The sequence below is a fragment of the Mesocricetus auratus genome, unplaced genomic scaffold, assembly GCF_017639785.1.
Source record: "Mesocricetus auratus isolate SY011 unplaced genomic scaffold, BCM_Maur_2.0 Super-Scaffold_4256, whole genome shotgun sequence".
In the NCBI taxonomy this organism is placed as follows: Eukaryota; Metazoa; Chordata; class Mammalia; order Rodentia; family Cricetidae; genus Mesocricetus; species Mesocricetus auratus.
In genome coordinates this window covers 77,048,199-77,064,329 of record NW_024429182.1, presented here as the reverse complement: position 1 = coordinate 77,064,329, position 16,131 = coordinate 77,048,199, and the positions used below count along the sequence as shown (strand labels likewise).

Here is a 16,131-nt window from a genome sequence, read left to right as displayed (position 1 = left end):
CACCCAAATCCCAAACTTAGGAAGTGGAGAGATGGCTTGTTATACCCAGTCTGTTGTGAACCACAAGGAAGGAGAGAGACAACACTTAAGGGTTCTAAAGTCTTTAATAAATCACCACATAAATGGGTCACTGATTGATCAGGGCTGCAGGACAAGGACTCCGGTGGAGCCTTGTTTCTCCTGGCAGCCCCGAGCAGGGGCTGAAGCGGGTTTATAAGCACAAAACCATAAATACACTTGTTCCAAGTTCCAGTTACATTTTTCACCAATCAGGATTCAGGGATTAGGAGCTTTCCCTGTGTCCCATCATTGCCAACCTGCACAGAATGTTCAGCCAATTAGATTCATTTGCTCTTTCTGTTGTTAGGAGCAGTCATAATGTCTTAGAGAACTAAGGGGCATAACAGACTGTTGTTTCTATTGTTTAAGGAGGAGGTTGGTCCGCCATTGGAAAGTTCTCAGTTCCCTGAGGACCTGGGAACTTGAACTGTGTTTCACCCTACAGATAAAATGGAGTCTGAAGTCAAAAAGGCAGTACTTAGGCCAAGGTGCTTTTGCCTGCTCCCTTCTGGCTCAAGGGCTAAAAGTATTAGCTGCTTTTCCAGAGGATCTGAGTCTCACTTCCAGAACCCACATGGTACCTCACGACTATTTTTAAGTCCAGTCCTAGGGTATTTAAGGCCTTCTGCCCTAAATGGGCACTGAACAATGTTAGAAAACTCTTATGCCTGTGCATCAGTCAGTAAATAAATCATTATCAGCAGATAAATAGATGCCTGGACAGTAAAGGCTAGGTCAGACATCACACTGAAAAGTACTACCTAAAAGTTCATTTAAAAAGTCTTTAGTTAGGTCTTTTTAAAAATATATTTATTTATTTATTTATTTTTGGTTTTTCGAAACAGGGTATCTCTGTGGCTTTGGAGGCTGTCCTGGAACTCGCTCTATAGACCAGGCTGGCCTCGAACTCACAGAGATCCGCCTGCCTCTGCTTCCTGAGTGCTGGGATTAAAGGCGTGCGCCACCAACGCCCGGCTTTTTTTTTTTAATATTTATTTTTAATTACGTGTATGTACCTATGTGTACATATGTGCATGTGACCACTGGTGTCCACAGAGGCCAGAAACATCTTTTGGACCTGTCATTACAAACAGTTATAAGTTACCTGACATGGTGCTGGAAATCGAACTTGGGTCTTCAGCAACAGAACACACTTATAACTATTGATCTATCTCTCCAGACCTAGATAATGTCTTAACAGAAAGACTGTAAAATGCAAAAGTTCTTTTTTTTTTTTTTTTTTGGTCTTTTCCAGTCAGGGTCTTGCTATGCAACTAAGACTGGCCTTGAGCCTAAATCCTTCTGCCTATGTATTATATGTGAGAAATAACTTTGTGGTGCTGGGCTGTCAAAGCCAGGTCCTTGGCCTACTAGACAAACGAGCTACCAGTTAGGTAAAGGCTAGCCTTCTTAGTCTTGTTCTTATTTGTGGCAACATATAATGAACCAAGGCCTCAAGTGTGCTAACAGGGTTATATTTTACCCTTGCCTTATGAAACTTTTTTTTTTTATTATATAGAACATTCTCCACTCCACCCCACCCCCAAGACAGGTTGCTTTGTGTAGCCCTGGCTGTTCTAGACTCGTTCTGTAAATCAGGCTGGCCTCAAACTCAGAGATCAGCCTGCCTATGGAGGTAAAGGTGTGTCCTATCACTGCCTTGCTTGAAGTATTTTCTTTCAGGAGGCAGAGGCAGGAGGATCTCTATGCGTTCGAGGACAGCCAGAGCTGTTACACAGAGAAACCCTGTCTGGAAAAAACAAAACATATTTTCTTACAATTTTCTGATTGACTGTTTTTAATGACCTGTGTGTGTGAGGTCTATTTACATGAGTCGAGGTGACTGAGGAGGCAAGAGGTGTTGGATCCCCTACTGCTGGAGCTACCGGCAGTCGTATGCCACCTAATGTTGGTGCTGGAAACTGAACAATTACCGAACCATCTCTCCAGCTCTCTTAAAACATTTTCTTTAAGGAAAAAACAGGGTCAATTTTATTTATTTATTTATTGTTGAAGTTTTGATTTTTCTTCAAGACAGGGTTTTTCTGGGTAGCCCTGGCTGTACCAGAACTTACTCTGTAGACCAAGCTGCCTCTGGCTCCTGAGTGCTGGGATCAAATGCATGGCCCAGTTGCTATATATGTTTTAAAAACAAAGAAAGAAATAAATCTAGGGCTAAGGATGTGGCTCAGTGGTTGAGTTCTTGCCTAGCAAGCATAAAATGCAGGGTTATGGCTGCATGGTTGGTAGCATATGCCTTTAATGCCAGCACTCAGGAGAAGTAGGCTGATCTCTAAATTCAGGGCCAGTCTGGTTTACGGGTTCCAGGACAGCCAGGAATACAAAGAGAAACCCTGTCTTAAAAAACAAAAGAAAAACAACAAAAAGACAGAACAGAAAAAAGGGGCTGGCAAGATGGCTCAGCAGTTAAAAGCACAGATGCTCTCCCAGAGGACCCGAGTCCCCCAGAGCCCACATGGCAGCTCACAGATGCAATTCCAGTTCTAGGAGATCTTATGTCTTCCTCTGCCTTCCAGGGGCACCAGGCATGCAAGTAGTATAAACACATATGTGCAGCAGAAATATCTGTACACATAAAATGCAAAAAGGGAAAACCTATTTAATCCATACTGAGGAAATAGGGAGTCTAAAATTTGACTCAATTCCTGTTCACTCCTGCTACCCTCAGTAATGAGGATTTTTTTTTAAAGATTTATTTATTTACTATGACAACATCTTGCCTCCATATATGTCTGTATGCCAGAAGAGGGCACCAGATCTCATTACTGATGGTTGTGAGCCACCATGTGGTTGCTGGGAATTGAACTCAGAACCTCTGGAAGAGCAGCCAGTGCTCTTAACCTCTGAGCCATTTCTCCAGCCCAGTAATGAGGATTTTTAAAAATTTTTATTTATTGTTATTTGTTGTCGGTTTTATTTATTTATTTTTTGGACAGGGTCTCTCTTCTAACTCCTGGAACTTGCTATATAGCCAAAGCTGGCCTTGAACTCAGAGATCCTCCTCTTTCTGACTCCCAAAGGGATTAAAGGCATGCACCATTGTATTTCCTTTTTTTTTTTTGAGACAGGGTTTCTATGTATTGTTTTGGAGGTTGTCCTGGAACTCACTCTGTAGACCAGGCTGGCCTGGAACTCAAAGAGATCCACCTGCCTCTGCCTCCCAAGTGCTGGGATTAAACGCATGTGCCACCAACGCCCAGCTTGTATTTACTTATTGGATTGTATATTTGTATTATTGTATTTACATTATCAGAAATTGTATTTATTACTATGTATGATGTATGCCTGTGAATTCAGCTATACATATACATGGCACAAGGGCCATGTGGAGGTCAGAGGACAAACAGAAGTTGGTTCTTTACTTCCACCATGGATTCCTGGGATCAAACTCAGGTTACTAGGTTTGTAGTCAGTGAGCCACCTCCCCAGATGGTGGTAGAGATCTTGAACCCAGGGTGTTAGGCACACTAGGCAAGTCAGAGCACACACACTGAGCCACATCTCTAGCCCAACAGCCTTTAGCACCTCATGTGTTCTACTCATTCTAGTAATACAAAAGCACCCAGCTTTCTATCTGTGGAGTGTCTTCCAAAATACCTCACCCTTGAACAGCAGTCACACACTTACCTGCCAGCTTGCCCTTGAGGAAGACAGCATAGCAGAACCCCCACACTCTGAGCTGTCTTAGGGTTAATCACCAGAAGCTGAAACATGGGGCTTCCAAAGGCCTGGCTCTCTTTGGCACAAGGATGACTCAGAACAACAAATAGGAGCCCCTGATGAGAGAGAAATAACCAATCAGAACATCAAGAGTATGTTTGACAGCGCTGACAAAACCAAAGCAAAGGGAATGACCAACAGACTCTTCAATAAGCAGGACAGAACCACTGGCGTCCCTTTGTTCATATAGCAACTGCTGAGAGGACCTCCACACTGAACTTCTGGATCCTCGGCCAGTGCTGCCATCCTGAATCCAGCTGACTCATCAGTTTCCTATACTTTAGCTACACCTTGTGTCACCCACTCAGGAAAAGGCTGGCACAGGGAAGGAGGTCACAGAGACATAGGAGCCCTCAAATTGGAAGTAACTCATTTAAGACCCCCTGCTTTAAAGGACATCGACTAGGAATTACCAGTACATACCAATTACTTACATGAAAAACTGGTAAATTGTAGAAATAAATTCATCCTTCTTAACAGATTTTAAAATCTAGGTTCACAATTTTATGACAGCCTGATCTACATACTGAATTCTAGACCAATCAGAGCTCTATTGTGATCCCCCCCTTTCTTTTCAAGTAGTTAGGCACTCTAAAAATATGAACAAAATTCATAGCTTAGAATGTGAGTCTTTGGGCTGGAGAGATGGCTCAGCGGTTAAGAGCACTGACTGTTCTTCCAAAGGTCCTGAGTTCAATTACCGGCAACCACATGGTGGCTCACAACCACCTTGAATGAGCTCTGATGCCCTCTGCTGGCATGCAGGCAGAAGATTGTATACATAATAAATAAATAAAATATATAAAAAAAAAAGAATGTGAGTCTTTAAATCATACAGGTAGAAAATGAGATAAGCAATCACATTGCATTACCATTTATTTTCATTCATAAATGTAAAAAAGAATAAAAATTGGCTAGGAATGTAGTTCAGTCAAGAGACTACCTATCATGTGCCAGCAATCCCATCACTGGAGAGGCAGAAGCAGGGAAATCCTAAATTCAAGGTCATTTTACTCAATACGTGGGGAGCTTCAGGCCAGCCTAGGCTACATGAGACCCTGCCTCAAAACAAAGCAAAGCACAGCACACTGCCATCCAATTTGATGACTGCTACCTTTATTACTCTCATTAGTGAAATCAATAGATAATAAACAAACACCAAGTAGCCCTGGATCACTACTTACCATCTCAGAATAGGCTCTGTGACAGACCGAAGCTTGGTAAGAGTCATCAATGTGCACCTTTTTCAGGAGTTGGCCAGTCTTTAAATTCCTTAGACATCAAAATAAATGGGGTGATTACATTCTTTTATAAAATGATTTTCACATAGTATAACTTTTTCCACAGTCTGAAGACAGAGTATTACTATGTAGCCTAGGCTAGCCTCAAACGTGTGCTCTTCTTTCTAGCCTCAGTTTCTCAATGCTGGTATAGCAGGCCAGCACTACCACAACTAGCTCACACATAATGCTCTTTATTTGTTACAGACTATTTTGGGGTGGCAAAAGGAAATCAGAAAGGGACAGAGCCCTGCACTTTTTTTTTTTTGGTTTTTCGAGACAGGGTTTCTCTGTGGCTTTGGAGGCTGTCCTGGAACTCACTCTGTAGACCAGGCTGGCCTCGAACTCACAGAGATCCGCCTGCCTCTGCCTTCTGAGTGCTGGGATTAAAGGCATGCACCACCAATGCCCAGCGCCCTGTACTTTTGTAAAGTCACACTTGATACACTACTTTTTGTTTTTTGAGATAAGATCTCACTAATTGGCCCTGGCTAGTCTAGAACTTTCTATGTAGACCAAGCGGGCCTTGAATTCACAGAGATCCGCCTGCCTCCACTTCCTGAGTGCTGGGATTAAGGATATTCATCACTGTGCCCAGCACTTTATACACCCTTATTAAAAGTGTAATGCCAAGTTAACTTTGTCAAAAATTGAAGTTGACAGTTTAGCCTTGGGTAACTCTGCTACACCACTGTGGATAATCTCTCTACAATCTACTCAACATATTCCTCCATCTCCCTGTGCTTGGAATTAAGCCAGCTACAAGTTACACCACTCACCAGTATGAGTCGTCCCTCTCCCCTCCCCATGGTGGTGGCACACACCTTTAATTCCAACACTTGAGAGAATAGAGGCAAGCAGATCTTTGTGAGTTTGAGGCCAGCTCAGTCTACAAAGAGATTTTCAGGGATGCCAATGCTACACAGAGGAACCCTGTCTCAAAACAAACAAACAAAAAACAAAACAAAAAAATAAATAAAAATGATTTTTACCCCTTCATCTTTTTATACACACACATCATGCCTGCTTGTCTGTATTTAAGACACTTGCATGCAGTAACAGCAGAGGCCAGAAGAGGGCACTGGATCCCTTGGAACTTGGAGTTACAGGTAGTTATGAGTTTCCTGACAGGTGGTGCTCCAGTTTGTGCTCACTCTTGTTATGCATATGTTTCCCACTGAGAATGACCACATTACCAAATTAACATTTATAGTGCTTTTTCTCATTCCCCTGTGATTTTGACAGCTGGTCTTGGTTAGGGGCTGTCCGGCAGGTAAGGAAGATGGTGGCAGAAAAGAAGACAAAAAAAAAATCTCAGGAGTTGATCAACTTTAGGCTCCAACTTGTTATAAAAAGTGGAAACTACGTGCTGGGATACAGACAGATCCTGAAGAAGAGCAGACAGGGCACAGTGAAATTGACTATCCTTGCCAACAACTGCCCAGCTTTGAGGAAATCTCAAATATTATGCCATGTTGGCTAAAAATGGTGTCCATCACTACTACGGTGGCAATAACACTGGATTGGGCACAGCATGTGGAAAATACTATAGAGTATGCACACTGGCTGTCATTAATCCAGGTGATTCTGATGTTATTATAGCATGCCAGAACAGACTGGTACACCAGGAAAGCTTTCCTTTAATAAAACTTTGCCAGAGCTCCTTGAAAACAAAAACCAAAAAGGATTGATAGCTATTTGTATTTTTATTTATTCATATCAGAGCTAGTCCAAACTAGCCCTTATAGATCAAGGGCTGCCATCCACCACTGCCAACTGTTCCCTCTCCTGAACATATTGTGTATTCCCCTGGCTCTGTACCTTTCCTTATCCCTTCCAAAGTCCTCCCCACTGTTGGGCAACACCCATCCATTCCTGAAGTCCTAGATCACTCTTTCAATCTGCAGAAACTTAACCTAAACTCACCTCCCTTATCTATACTAGTTCACAGTCACCCTTTCCTTTTCACTACCTATGCAACTGTCAGCATCTCATTTTATATACTACAATAAAATAGAACATGTTAATTCAACTAATACAGAACTTTCTTTGGGCAGGAACTGCATATAAAAACACTAAGATTGCTCCTATCCAAGATACCAGGACATGTTTATAAGCTACAGAAGTTTTAGTGTGTGCTCTGTACTTACTAAGTGCGTTCTCCCATTCCTAAAGCATTTTGTCTAAACCTGTATTATTTCAAATTCTTTGAACTATAAAGGAACTTATCGAAATAATATACTTCAAATTGTAAAATCTTATTTACCTATTAGGTTTTAGGAACCTTGGGACAGGATTCATATTTGATTCACCTATGTGCTTTCAAAGAGAATTGTACACAACTGTTTCTTTAATGCTTGAAACACAGTACTCAGCAAATACAGCTTAAACAAGATGAAATATTTAGACCTTAAGTAATAGTTAAAAAAAGAAAAAGCCATCTGAGGGTCAGAGAGAAAGTTCAGCAGGTAAAAGTGCTTGCTAGGCAAGCCTGGTGATCTGAGTTCAAATCCTCCAAGTCCCCCCTACCCCCAACCAGCTACAATGGCAAGCATTTGCAATCCATCACTCCTATTAGAGATGGGAGGGAAAGAGGGAAGAATCAACAAGAAATTCACGGGCCAGCTAGGCTGGAATAGAAGCACAGGAACAGAAACAGAGACTCTGCCTCAAGAACAACTCCTGAAAAGTTGTCCTCTGACCAAACCTCATACACAAACTACTCAAACACTAAGTATAATATGAATCACTTCAGAAATACAATAAATCAAAAATAGGAAAGGTGGCCGGGTGGTGGCGGCGCATGCCTTTAATCCCAGCACTCGGGAGGCAGAGGCAGGCAGATCTCTGTGAGTTGGAAACCAGTGTAGTCTACAAGAGCTAATTCCAGGACAGCTTCTAAAGCCAGAGAAACCCTGTCTCGAAACCCCTCTGCTCCCCCCAAATAGGAAAGGTAAATAAATACCATAAAGAAAATTAGCTGAATGTGACAGCATACATGTGTAATCATGGAATCTGGGAGACTGAGACAGGAGAATCACACATTTGAGACTAGCATGGATTACATAGTGAGTTACAGTTTAGCCTGGGCCAAACAGCCAGCCAGTCTTGACAGTAAACAAGCAAACAACAAATGAATAACTAAAGGTCAATGATAGATTCTTGTTGACGTCACAACCAATAGGTTTTGAGTCTTTTCCTTATATAGCTAAGGTAGGTGTTAAGGTAACATGCATCTGTAATTTTCTGCACTAGAGAGTCTAAGGTAGGAGGAATGTGAGTTAGTGGCCAGCTGGGACTGCACTGAGACCTGTCTCAAAAAACAAATGTCAAATACCTCTCTACTAGCTACTAATGGGGGAAAACACAGAGGATATGCTACGAAATGTCAATGTACTTCCTATACTTAATATTTACAGACTATCTCAGATACAATGCTACAAAACTCTGGATTCTGTTAGGTTCCTCTGAAGAATAGTGATGGTACTTAGTTGCAATAGTAAACAGCTAACTTGGCTGAATTCAAACGCCAAATGAAGAACTTTTAGTTCAATTCTTTAAGCCTTAATGGAGCTGCTTATAGTTTACCTTGTAAAAAGTAATTTAAAGGGCTAGCTAGAGCCAGGAGTGGTAATGAACACTCGTAATCCCACTGCTCAGACACTCAGGTAAGATGGCAGTTGAGTGTGTGCACATAGCCTGGGCTACATGGTGAGACCCTGTTTCAAAACCAAAAATAAGTATGCCAGATAATTAGGTAATCATACTCAGAATTTAAGGTTCCTTTTTCATGTGTGAGTGTGCACAAAGGAGAGAGGAAAAGCTTGAGTTTCTTTTTTCTACATTGTAGTTTTTTTATTATGTATGTATGTACATGTGGCTAGTATGCACATGCCACTCTGCACATGTGAGGGATAGAGAACAATTGTGAAGAGTCAGTTCTTGACTTCCACTCATATGAAGATTACAGGGGTCAAACTCAGGCTTTAGGCCTGTTTGGAAACAATTCAATATGCTATGTCATTTCACCATCTCCTTCATCTTACATTTTTGAAATTTGTCTGAGGCAGGGTCTCATTATAGTGCCCTAACTAATGTGGAACTCTCTATGTAGATGGGTAGATGGAGCTGGCGTCAAACTCCCAGAGATCCGCCTGCCTCTGCCTCCCAAAGTGCTAGGACTAAAGCTATGTACCACCGCTACCCAGCTTACGACTCAGTTTTTCAAATGTAAGTTCTGCGAATCAAATTCAGGCTATCCTACTTGTGAGGGAAGCACTTTTCTAAGTGAATGAAGATCCTACTCCTAGTATTCCTTGTCAATTTTCTTCTTGAGACATTTCTTTCTACTTGCTACTTCCTAGTTGCCTTGGACTCTATCCTTTGGTCAACACTATCACAAAGCTACACATAGCCTGCAACTCTGTATTTTCACCAAAGAGTTCCCTTTATTTAATTTAATGACTGATTATCTATTTTGCAGTAGTGAGCATTGTACCCAAGGCCTTGCACATACCAGGCAAATGACACTTAAAGAAAATCATGTTTTTGATTTTCTGTGTATGTTTTGCTTATATGTATGTGCCTGGTGCCCATGGCAGACAGAGGAGGACATCAGATTCCCTGAAATTGGAGTTACAGACAGTTGTGAGTCACCATGGACAAGCAGGAATTGACCCAGATCCTCTACAATAGCAGCCGGTGAACTTAATTGTTGAGCCTTCTTTCCGGCCCAACAACCCTGTATCTTAAAAATAGTTTCCTTAATCCACATCTGGGTGTTCTTTTTCCACATCTGGGTTCATTTTCTTGGCAAGATAAGGCCAAAGCTTAAGAGTGAAAAGAGAAAACTTCCATCATGTTTGCAGTCTCTGTCTTTCTCTGAGGCAGGATCTTTCCATGTATCCAGCTGTGATCAAATTAGCCTTCTCCCCTCAGCCTCCTGTGTTCTGGGATTATGGGTGTGTAGCATCATACCCTGCCCATCCCCAGCATATCCAACTCTACATGAACAGAAGCATATTTGCATATATAGATGAGGATTTAGAGCAAAAGCTTACCAGATCACAATGTTGTTCACAGTGGTGGTACCAAGCAGAGCATCCTGCATCCCCTGGACTTCAGCAAAAGTCAATATAGTCTCATCAGGGGGCATCAAAAGTTGTTCATCTTTGCTACTGTATATAAAACAGTACTGAAAATCACTTTTCAAGTCAAAACAGTTTCTTAATAGTCCTTCTAGGTTTAGTGACTCTATGGGTTCATTTCTCACAGATCTGTCTTCTTTCTTTGTCCAACACTTTCCTGGTGATTGATTGATTTGAGTCAGGGTCACTTTCTGTCCAGATGACTCACTATATAGCCCAGGCTGACCTAAACTCACATTAAGTCCCCCAACTGCTGGAATTAGAGGTTCACTTTTTTATTTAAGAAATCACTTGGCTCTTGCCTAGATTACCATGTTGGTCCAGGTTTAACTATGATAAATAATAAGACTGCCCTCAGTTACTAGAAATGACAAAAAACAATAATTACAACAGGCTGAGGGTGTAGCTCAGTAGTAGATTATGCTTAATATTGTCCAAGGTTCAATCTCCAGGACTAAAGTATAACAAAGTATGGAAAAAATGCATGCTATGACATGATAAAAAGAGAAAGCGTTTGTCATTCAGGTTTCCATGTGCTGAACTTGAAGTACCTAAGAGATGGTTATTAAAAAAGCATGCAGGTCTAGAGCATAAGTAGCTTAGATCTTGCATCTAGATGGTCAATGAGCAATGGACATGAAAGAGTATGAGGAGCAAGGTACTTCTAATACTTAAGGGACACACACAATTTTCAAAGAAAGCTAAAGAGAAAGCAAACTACATTTGCTGAGCCTCTCTACTCCACTGGCTTCCCTGGCTTCCACCTTTTCAGTCTGCTTGTTGGTTGCAATGTGGCATTAAGACCATGTTTGCTATTTGTAGTAGTTTGAATGTAATAAACCCTATAAGCTTATAGGGAATGGCTCTATTAGGAGGTGTGGCTTTGTTGGAGTAGGTATGGCCTTGTTGGAGGAAGTGTGTTACTATGGGGTCAGGCTTTGAGGTTTCCTATGCACAGGATACCACCCAGTGCCCCAGTCAATTTCCTGTTGCCTGCAAGACTAATACTCCAGCACCGTGTCTGCCTGCATGTTGCCATGCTCCCCATCATGATGACAATGGACTGAACCTCTTAAACTGTAAATCACCTAGTTAAATGTTTTCTTTATAAGAATTAGTCATGGTGTCTTTTCACAGCAAGAGAAACCCTGACTAAGCCCACTACTCCACCTATACCATAAAAAATCAGAGTCCTAGCCATATACTTTCTATGCTGCCTGGGATAAAATGCGTCTTTACAGAACAATGAAGACCAACCAATGCTTTTCTTACCCTCCATCTTCAGCAAATGTCATGATTTGTACTTGTTGATTGCAAAAGGTTCCAATGCTACTAACTAGTCTTCTCTTTGTCAAGCCAAGCACAGCTTTTATATTTCCAGATTTCAGTAGTACTTGCGTTTCACTTTCATCACCAGAGGAGCACAGCAATGCCCTAAACCAAATACAGAGACAAATGGGGAGAAGCTAGTAAGCAGTGAGCAATAAGGGACTGAGCACAAATTTTAAACAGCAACCTCAGTCAAAGATGTCAGTCTACACATGGCTTTATTTTATCTTTATTTATTCTTGTCTTTTCGAGACAAGGTTTCTCTGTGTAGCTTTGTAGATCAGGCTAACTTGAACACAGAGATCCGCCTGCCTCTGTCTGCCGAGTGTAAGTGGGTGTTGGAATTCTGAACTGCTAAGCCATCTCTCCAGCCGCTAGAACTTTTTTTTTTTTTGGTTTGGTTTTTCAAGACAGGGTTTTTCTGTGTAGCTTTGGAATCTGTCCTGGAACTCAATTTGTAGATTAGGCTGGTCTTGAACTCACAGAGATCTGCCTGCCTCTTGAGTGCTAGGATTAAAGGCATGTGCCACCACCACTTGGCTTTTTTTCCCCCTGCTAGAATTTTTTAAGACAAAGTCTCACTATGTAGCCCTGACAGGCTTTGAACTTACAATGTAGATCAGGCTGGCCTTGAAAGGGGTAAACTAAACTCAAAGGCTTCACTTCTAATAATTTAGAAATAAAGGGACCAGACCTGCACTCAGTCCCCTGATTTGGCAGTCATGACAGGCTACAGAAGGGACATGTAGGCCTCTGAGTCAGCACATGACACAAAGAAACTCCAGACCGCCCCCAACACACACACACACACACACACACACACACCCTCCCTCCTAGATACTTGGTTTCTGGGAACTGTTTAGCTACAAAAGAGACTCCAAGAGAGACCAAAATCTCTTCTGTAGTCTCCAGGATATAGTTCTGAGAACTATTGGTATCTATGTACAACAGGACAAAGTCATAGAAACTACAGAATGTTCCCTCTCAGCACTGACCAATGAGAATAATTGGTACACAGGTATTTCATGCCAAAATATGACTTTGAGAAATTCTTCTAGTTGTTCCCAAATGTCAACATCAGTAGGTACAGAAACCAACATGTACCTATGATGTAATCATGCAACTTTTGTCTTTAAAACCCACCAGTAGACAGGGAATTTCACTCCCTCTGGAGGCTGTGTCAGCTTGCTAAACAGGGTCCCTGCCATGGTTGGATGAATAATTAAAACCTTGCTTTTGCAGTTTGGTGGGTCTGTCTTCCTGGTGGTCTATGGGGATCTTTTCGACTTGGGCACAACAGCCTCAAACCCAGAGACTTGCCTGCCTCTGTCTGCTAAGTGCTAAGACTAAAAGTTTGTGCTACCATACTCAGCTAGATTAAAAAAAAAAAAAAGAGCAAAACATCTCCTTTTAGAAATAAACTCAGGTTCCCCTTTCAAAATATTTCAGACAGTGATTCCTGTAGTCCAGGCTGGCTTAAAACTCACAATCCTCCCTCAGCTTCCAAGCATTAGGAGTGTAGTGTGCCACCATGCCTGGATCGATCTCTCTCTCTCAATTTTTTAAATTTTATTTTACATACGTTAGTGTTTTGCCTGCCTGCATGTCTATGTGAGGGTGTTGGATCCCCTAGAACTGGAACTACAGTTGTGAGCTGCCATGTGGGAGGTCGGATTTGAACCCAGATTCTCTGGAAGAGCAGCCAGTGCTCTTAACTGCTAAGCCATTCCTCTATCCCCACTTAGATCTCTTTTAAGATTAAAAAAAAAAGTTAGTTTATTTTCAATTACGTATGTTGGTGTGCCTGTGTGTGGGTATGATGTGCACCTGAGTAAGTGTCTACAGAAGCCAGAAGAGGGTGTCAGGTCCCCTCAAGCTGGAGTTACAAGTGGTTATTAAGCTACTCCACAAGGGTGCTGAAAACTGAACTTGCGTTCTCTTTTAAGAGTAATGTGAACACTTAACTGCTAAGCCATCATTCCATCACCCGGAGATTCTTTTATTTTTTAATTTTATGTGTATGTGTGCATGCCTACATGCGTTTATGTACATACAGGAGCCCACAGAGGCCAGAACATGGTAGTACATAGTGAACCTTCATGTGGGTGTGGGGAACCAAATCCCAGTCTTCTCAGAGTAGTAAGCATTGTTACCCACTGAGTGAGCTCTCCAACCCATTTGCTTTGAGTGACAATCTTATGTAGGCCTTGAACTTCCTATGTATCTAAGGATGATGATGACCTTGAACTCTTAATTCTCCTGCTTCAGCTTCCCAAGTGTCATCATGATTGGCCCTAAATTAACTACAAAAAAAAAAAAAAAAAGATTTAGTTGGGCGTGGTGCCACACACCTTAAATCCCAGCACTTGGGATCTCTGAGGTCAAGGCCAGCTTGACCTACAAAACAAGTCCCAGAATGGCTAGGGCTACACAGAGAAATCCTGTCTCAAAAAACACCCCCCCCCAGACAAAAACAAAGATTTATTTATTTTTATGGTGATGTGCCTGAATATATGTACATGCACCACATGTGTGTAGGTGCCTAGATAGGTCAGAAGAGGATGTTAGAGCCCCTGGATTTGGAGTTGAAAGTAGTTGTGAGCCACCTAATGTAGGTGATGGGAACCCAACCTGGATTTTCTGCAGGAGTAGCAAATGGCCTTCAATACTGAGCCATCTCTCCAACTTCAAAAACTCAGATTCTTAAGACACCCTGCTTTTCAAACTTAAGTGTAAATTACAATGTATACTCAAAATAATCTAAAAAGAACAAAGATAAAGACGGAAGGGTGTTAGAACAAGAGATCACATGTGGAGTCTTGAGAAATTGCATACCTGATTTCTCTGATTTCCAAATTTCCCAAAGCCACACATATAAGATTAAAAACATCAGGCACTGGAACTATTTGTAACACTGGAATCTACATAAAGCAAAATTATACTCAGTCAGCTATAGTTTCATGAATATTTTACAAAAATTTAACATATTCTTTTCTTTATTACAACTGAGCATAGGGTCTTGCTCATGCTAGGCAAACAACTTTATAACCAAGCTGTATTCCTAGCCTTTTTACTTTTTATCTTGAGACAGGGTCTCATTAAGTTGTTTAGTTTCGATCTGAACTTGTGATCCTTCTGCCTCAGCCTCCAGAGCTGCTTTCTCATGTATCAGGTTTAATTTCCAACATCCAAACAAATGTGAAGGTTCAGAAAAATCTTCTTGCCCCTCACAACTCCCCTTTGTTTTTTTGAGAAAGGGTCTCACAAAGTAGCCCTGACTGACCTGAACTCAATTTGGTCATTCATATTAGCCTAATTAGTGAGTTCTAAGCCAACGATAGACCGCACCTCAAAAAGCAAGATGGACAGCTCCCCACAAACTTGAACAAGGTGTACCACCTGCACACAAATATATAGGAGGGAAGAAGGGAAGGAGGGAGGGAGGGAGGAATAAAAACTCATTCATGTTTTGGGGCTGGAGGTGAAGCTCAGTGGCAGATCATGAGCTTAGCATGAATAAGGCCCTGGGTGTAATCCTCAGAGCAAAAAGGAGATTTTATTAGTCATTGAGCAGATAGATATTCAGTTACCTCTGAGCAAAGACCAGTGCTCAAAGCTGTGGGCACAGGAAGAATAAGGAACAAGTACAAATACATATAAAGAATATATAGAAAAACCGGATATATGGTGTGTGTCTATAACCCCAGTACTTGACAGGTAGAGGCAGGAGTGGCAGGGTTCAAGGTAAGCTTCGCTACATGGGGAGGTTCAGGCCAACCTGAGCTACATGAGACCCTGTCTCAAGACTCCCCTCTCACCAAAGAAAAGAAATAAGTAGAAATGAGTATATGTTCATATGAATTTAAAAATCTTAAACACAGAGGCTGGGAAGATGGTTCAGCTGGTAAAAATACTTGTTGTACAAGCCTGGTGACCCGAGTTCAACCCTTGGTACTTGCATTGGAAGGAGAGAATGATTCCTGAAAACTGTCTTTTGACTTCCAAACACTTGCAGTGGCATGCACACACCGATAAACACCAATAATATTAGTAATGATAGTAATAATAATAATAATATTTCTAACACAGTAGTACTGTAATCACATTAGAGGCATATGAAGATAAGCAAAGATAATATATAGAAAACAGAATCGTATTTTGGTGAAGGGGAAAAAACACAGCTATCAGCAGTTTAAATGGTAGAACAGACCCAAATGCAAGCTTCCCAACAGACCCACTATAGAATTCTACTTGCATACAAGCATGATGCTAATGCTGGAGTCAAGATGGTGAGCATGTAGTGCCCAATGTAAACTTTAAGTTTGACATGTTTCATAATAAATGCTGAGTGTGAGTCACAGCTGCATCGAATTGTAAATGCACCTTTTAGCTCTAAGGATTGGACATACCTCTGTGAAGTGCCAGGACTGAACTTTTTCCCACTCCAAAGTAGCCAAGGGCTTCCAAAGAGAAACTATATCTTCACAAGCAGTTATGATACATGGCTCCTTAGCACCAGCTCCTTCCCACCACATGGCACTCACATCCACGGAACAGGAACTGGAAGGATTCTG

General features: G+C 41.6%; 1 protein-coding gene and 1 pseudogene across 1 annotated transcript in view; one reads left to right on the top strand and one right to left on the bottom strand.

Moving 5' to 3' along the window:
* Window positions 1-16,131, bottom strand: part of Palb2 (partner and localizer of BRCA2) — a 31,386-nt gene that overhangs the window by 1,988 nt on the left and 13,267 nt on the right. The window contains exons 7-12 of the mRNA XM_040755171.1: window positions 15,967-16,128; window positions 14,393-14,478; window positions 11,501-11,662; window positions 10,142-10,258; window positions 4,986-5,073; window positions 3,709-3,857 (exon numbers count right to left, since the gene is read on the bottom strand). Coding sequence (XP_040611105.1) covers window positions 3,709-3,857; window positions 4,986-5,073; window positions 10,142-10,258; window positions 11,501-11,662; window positions 14,393-14,478; window positions 15,967-16,128 — 764 coding nt within the window. The remainder of the gene's footprint in view (window positions 1-3,708; window positions 3,858-4,985; window positions 5,074-10,141; window positions 10,259-11,500; window positions 11,663-14,392; window positions 14,479-15,966; window positions 16,129-16,131) is intronic.
* On the top strand, window positions 6,364-7,197 carry LOC121135490 (annotated as a pseudogene).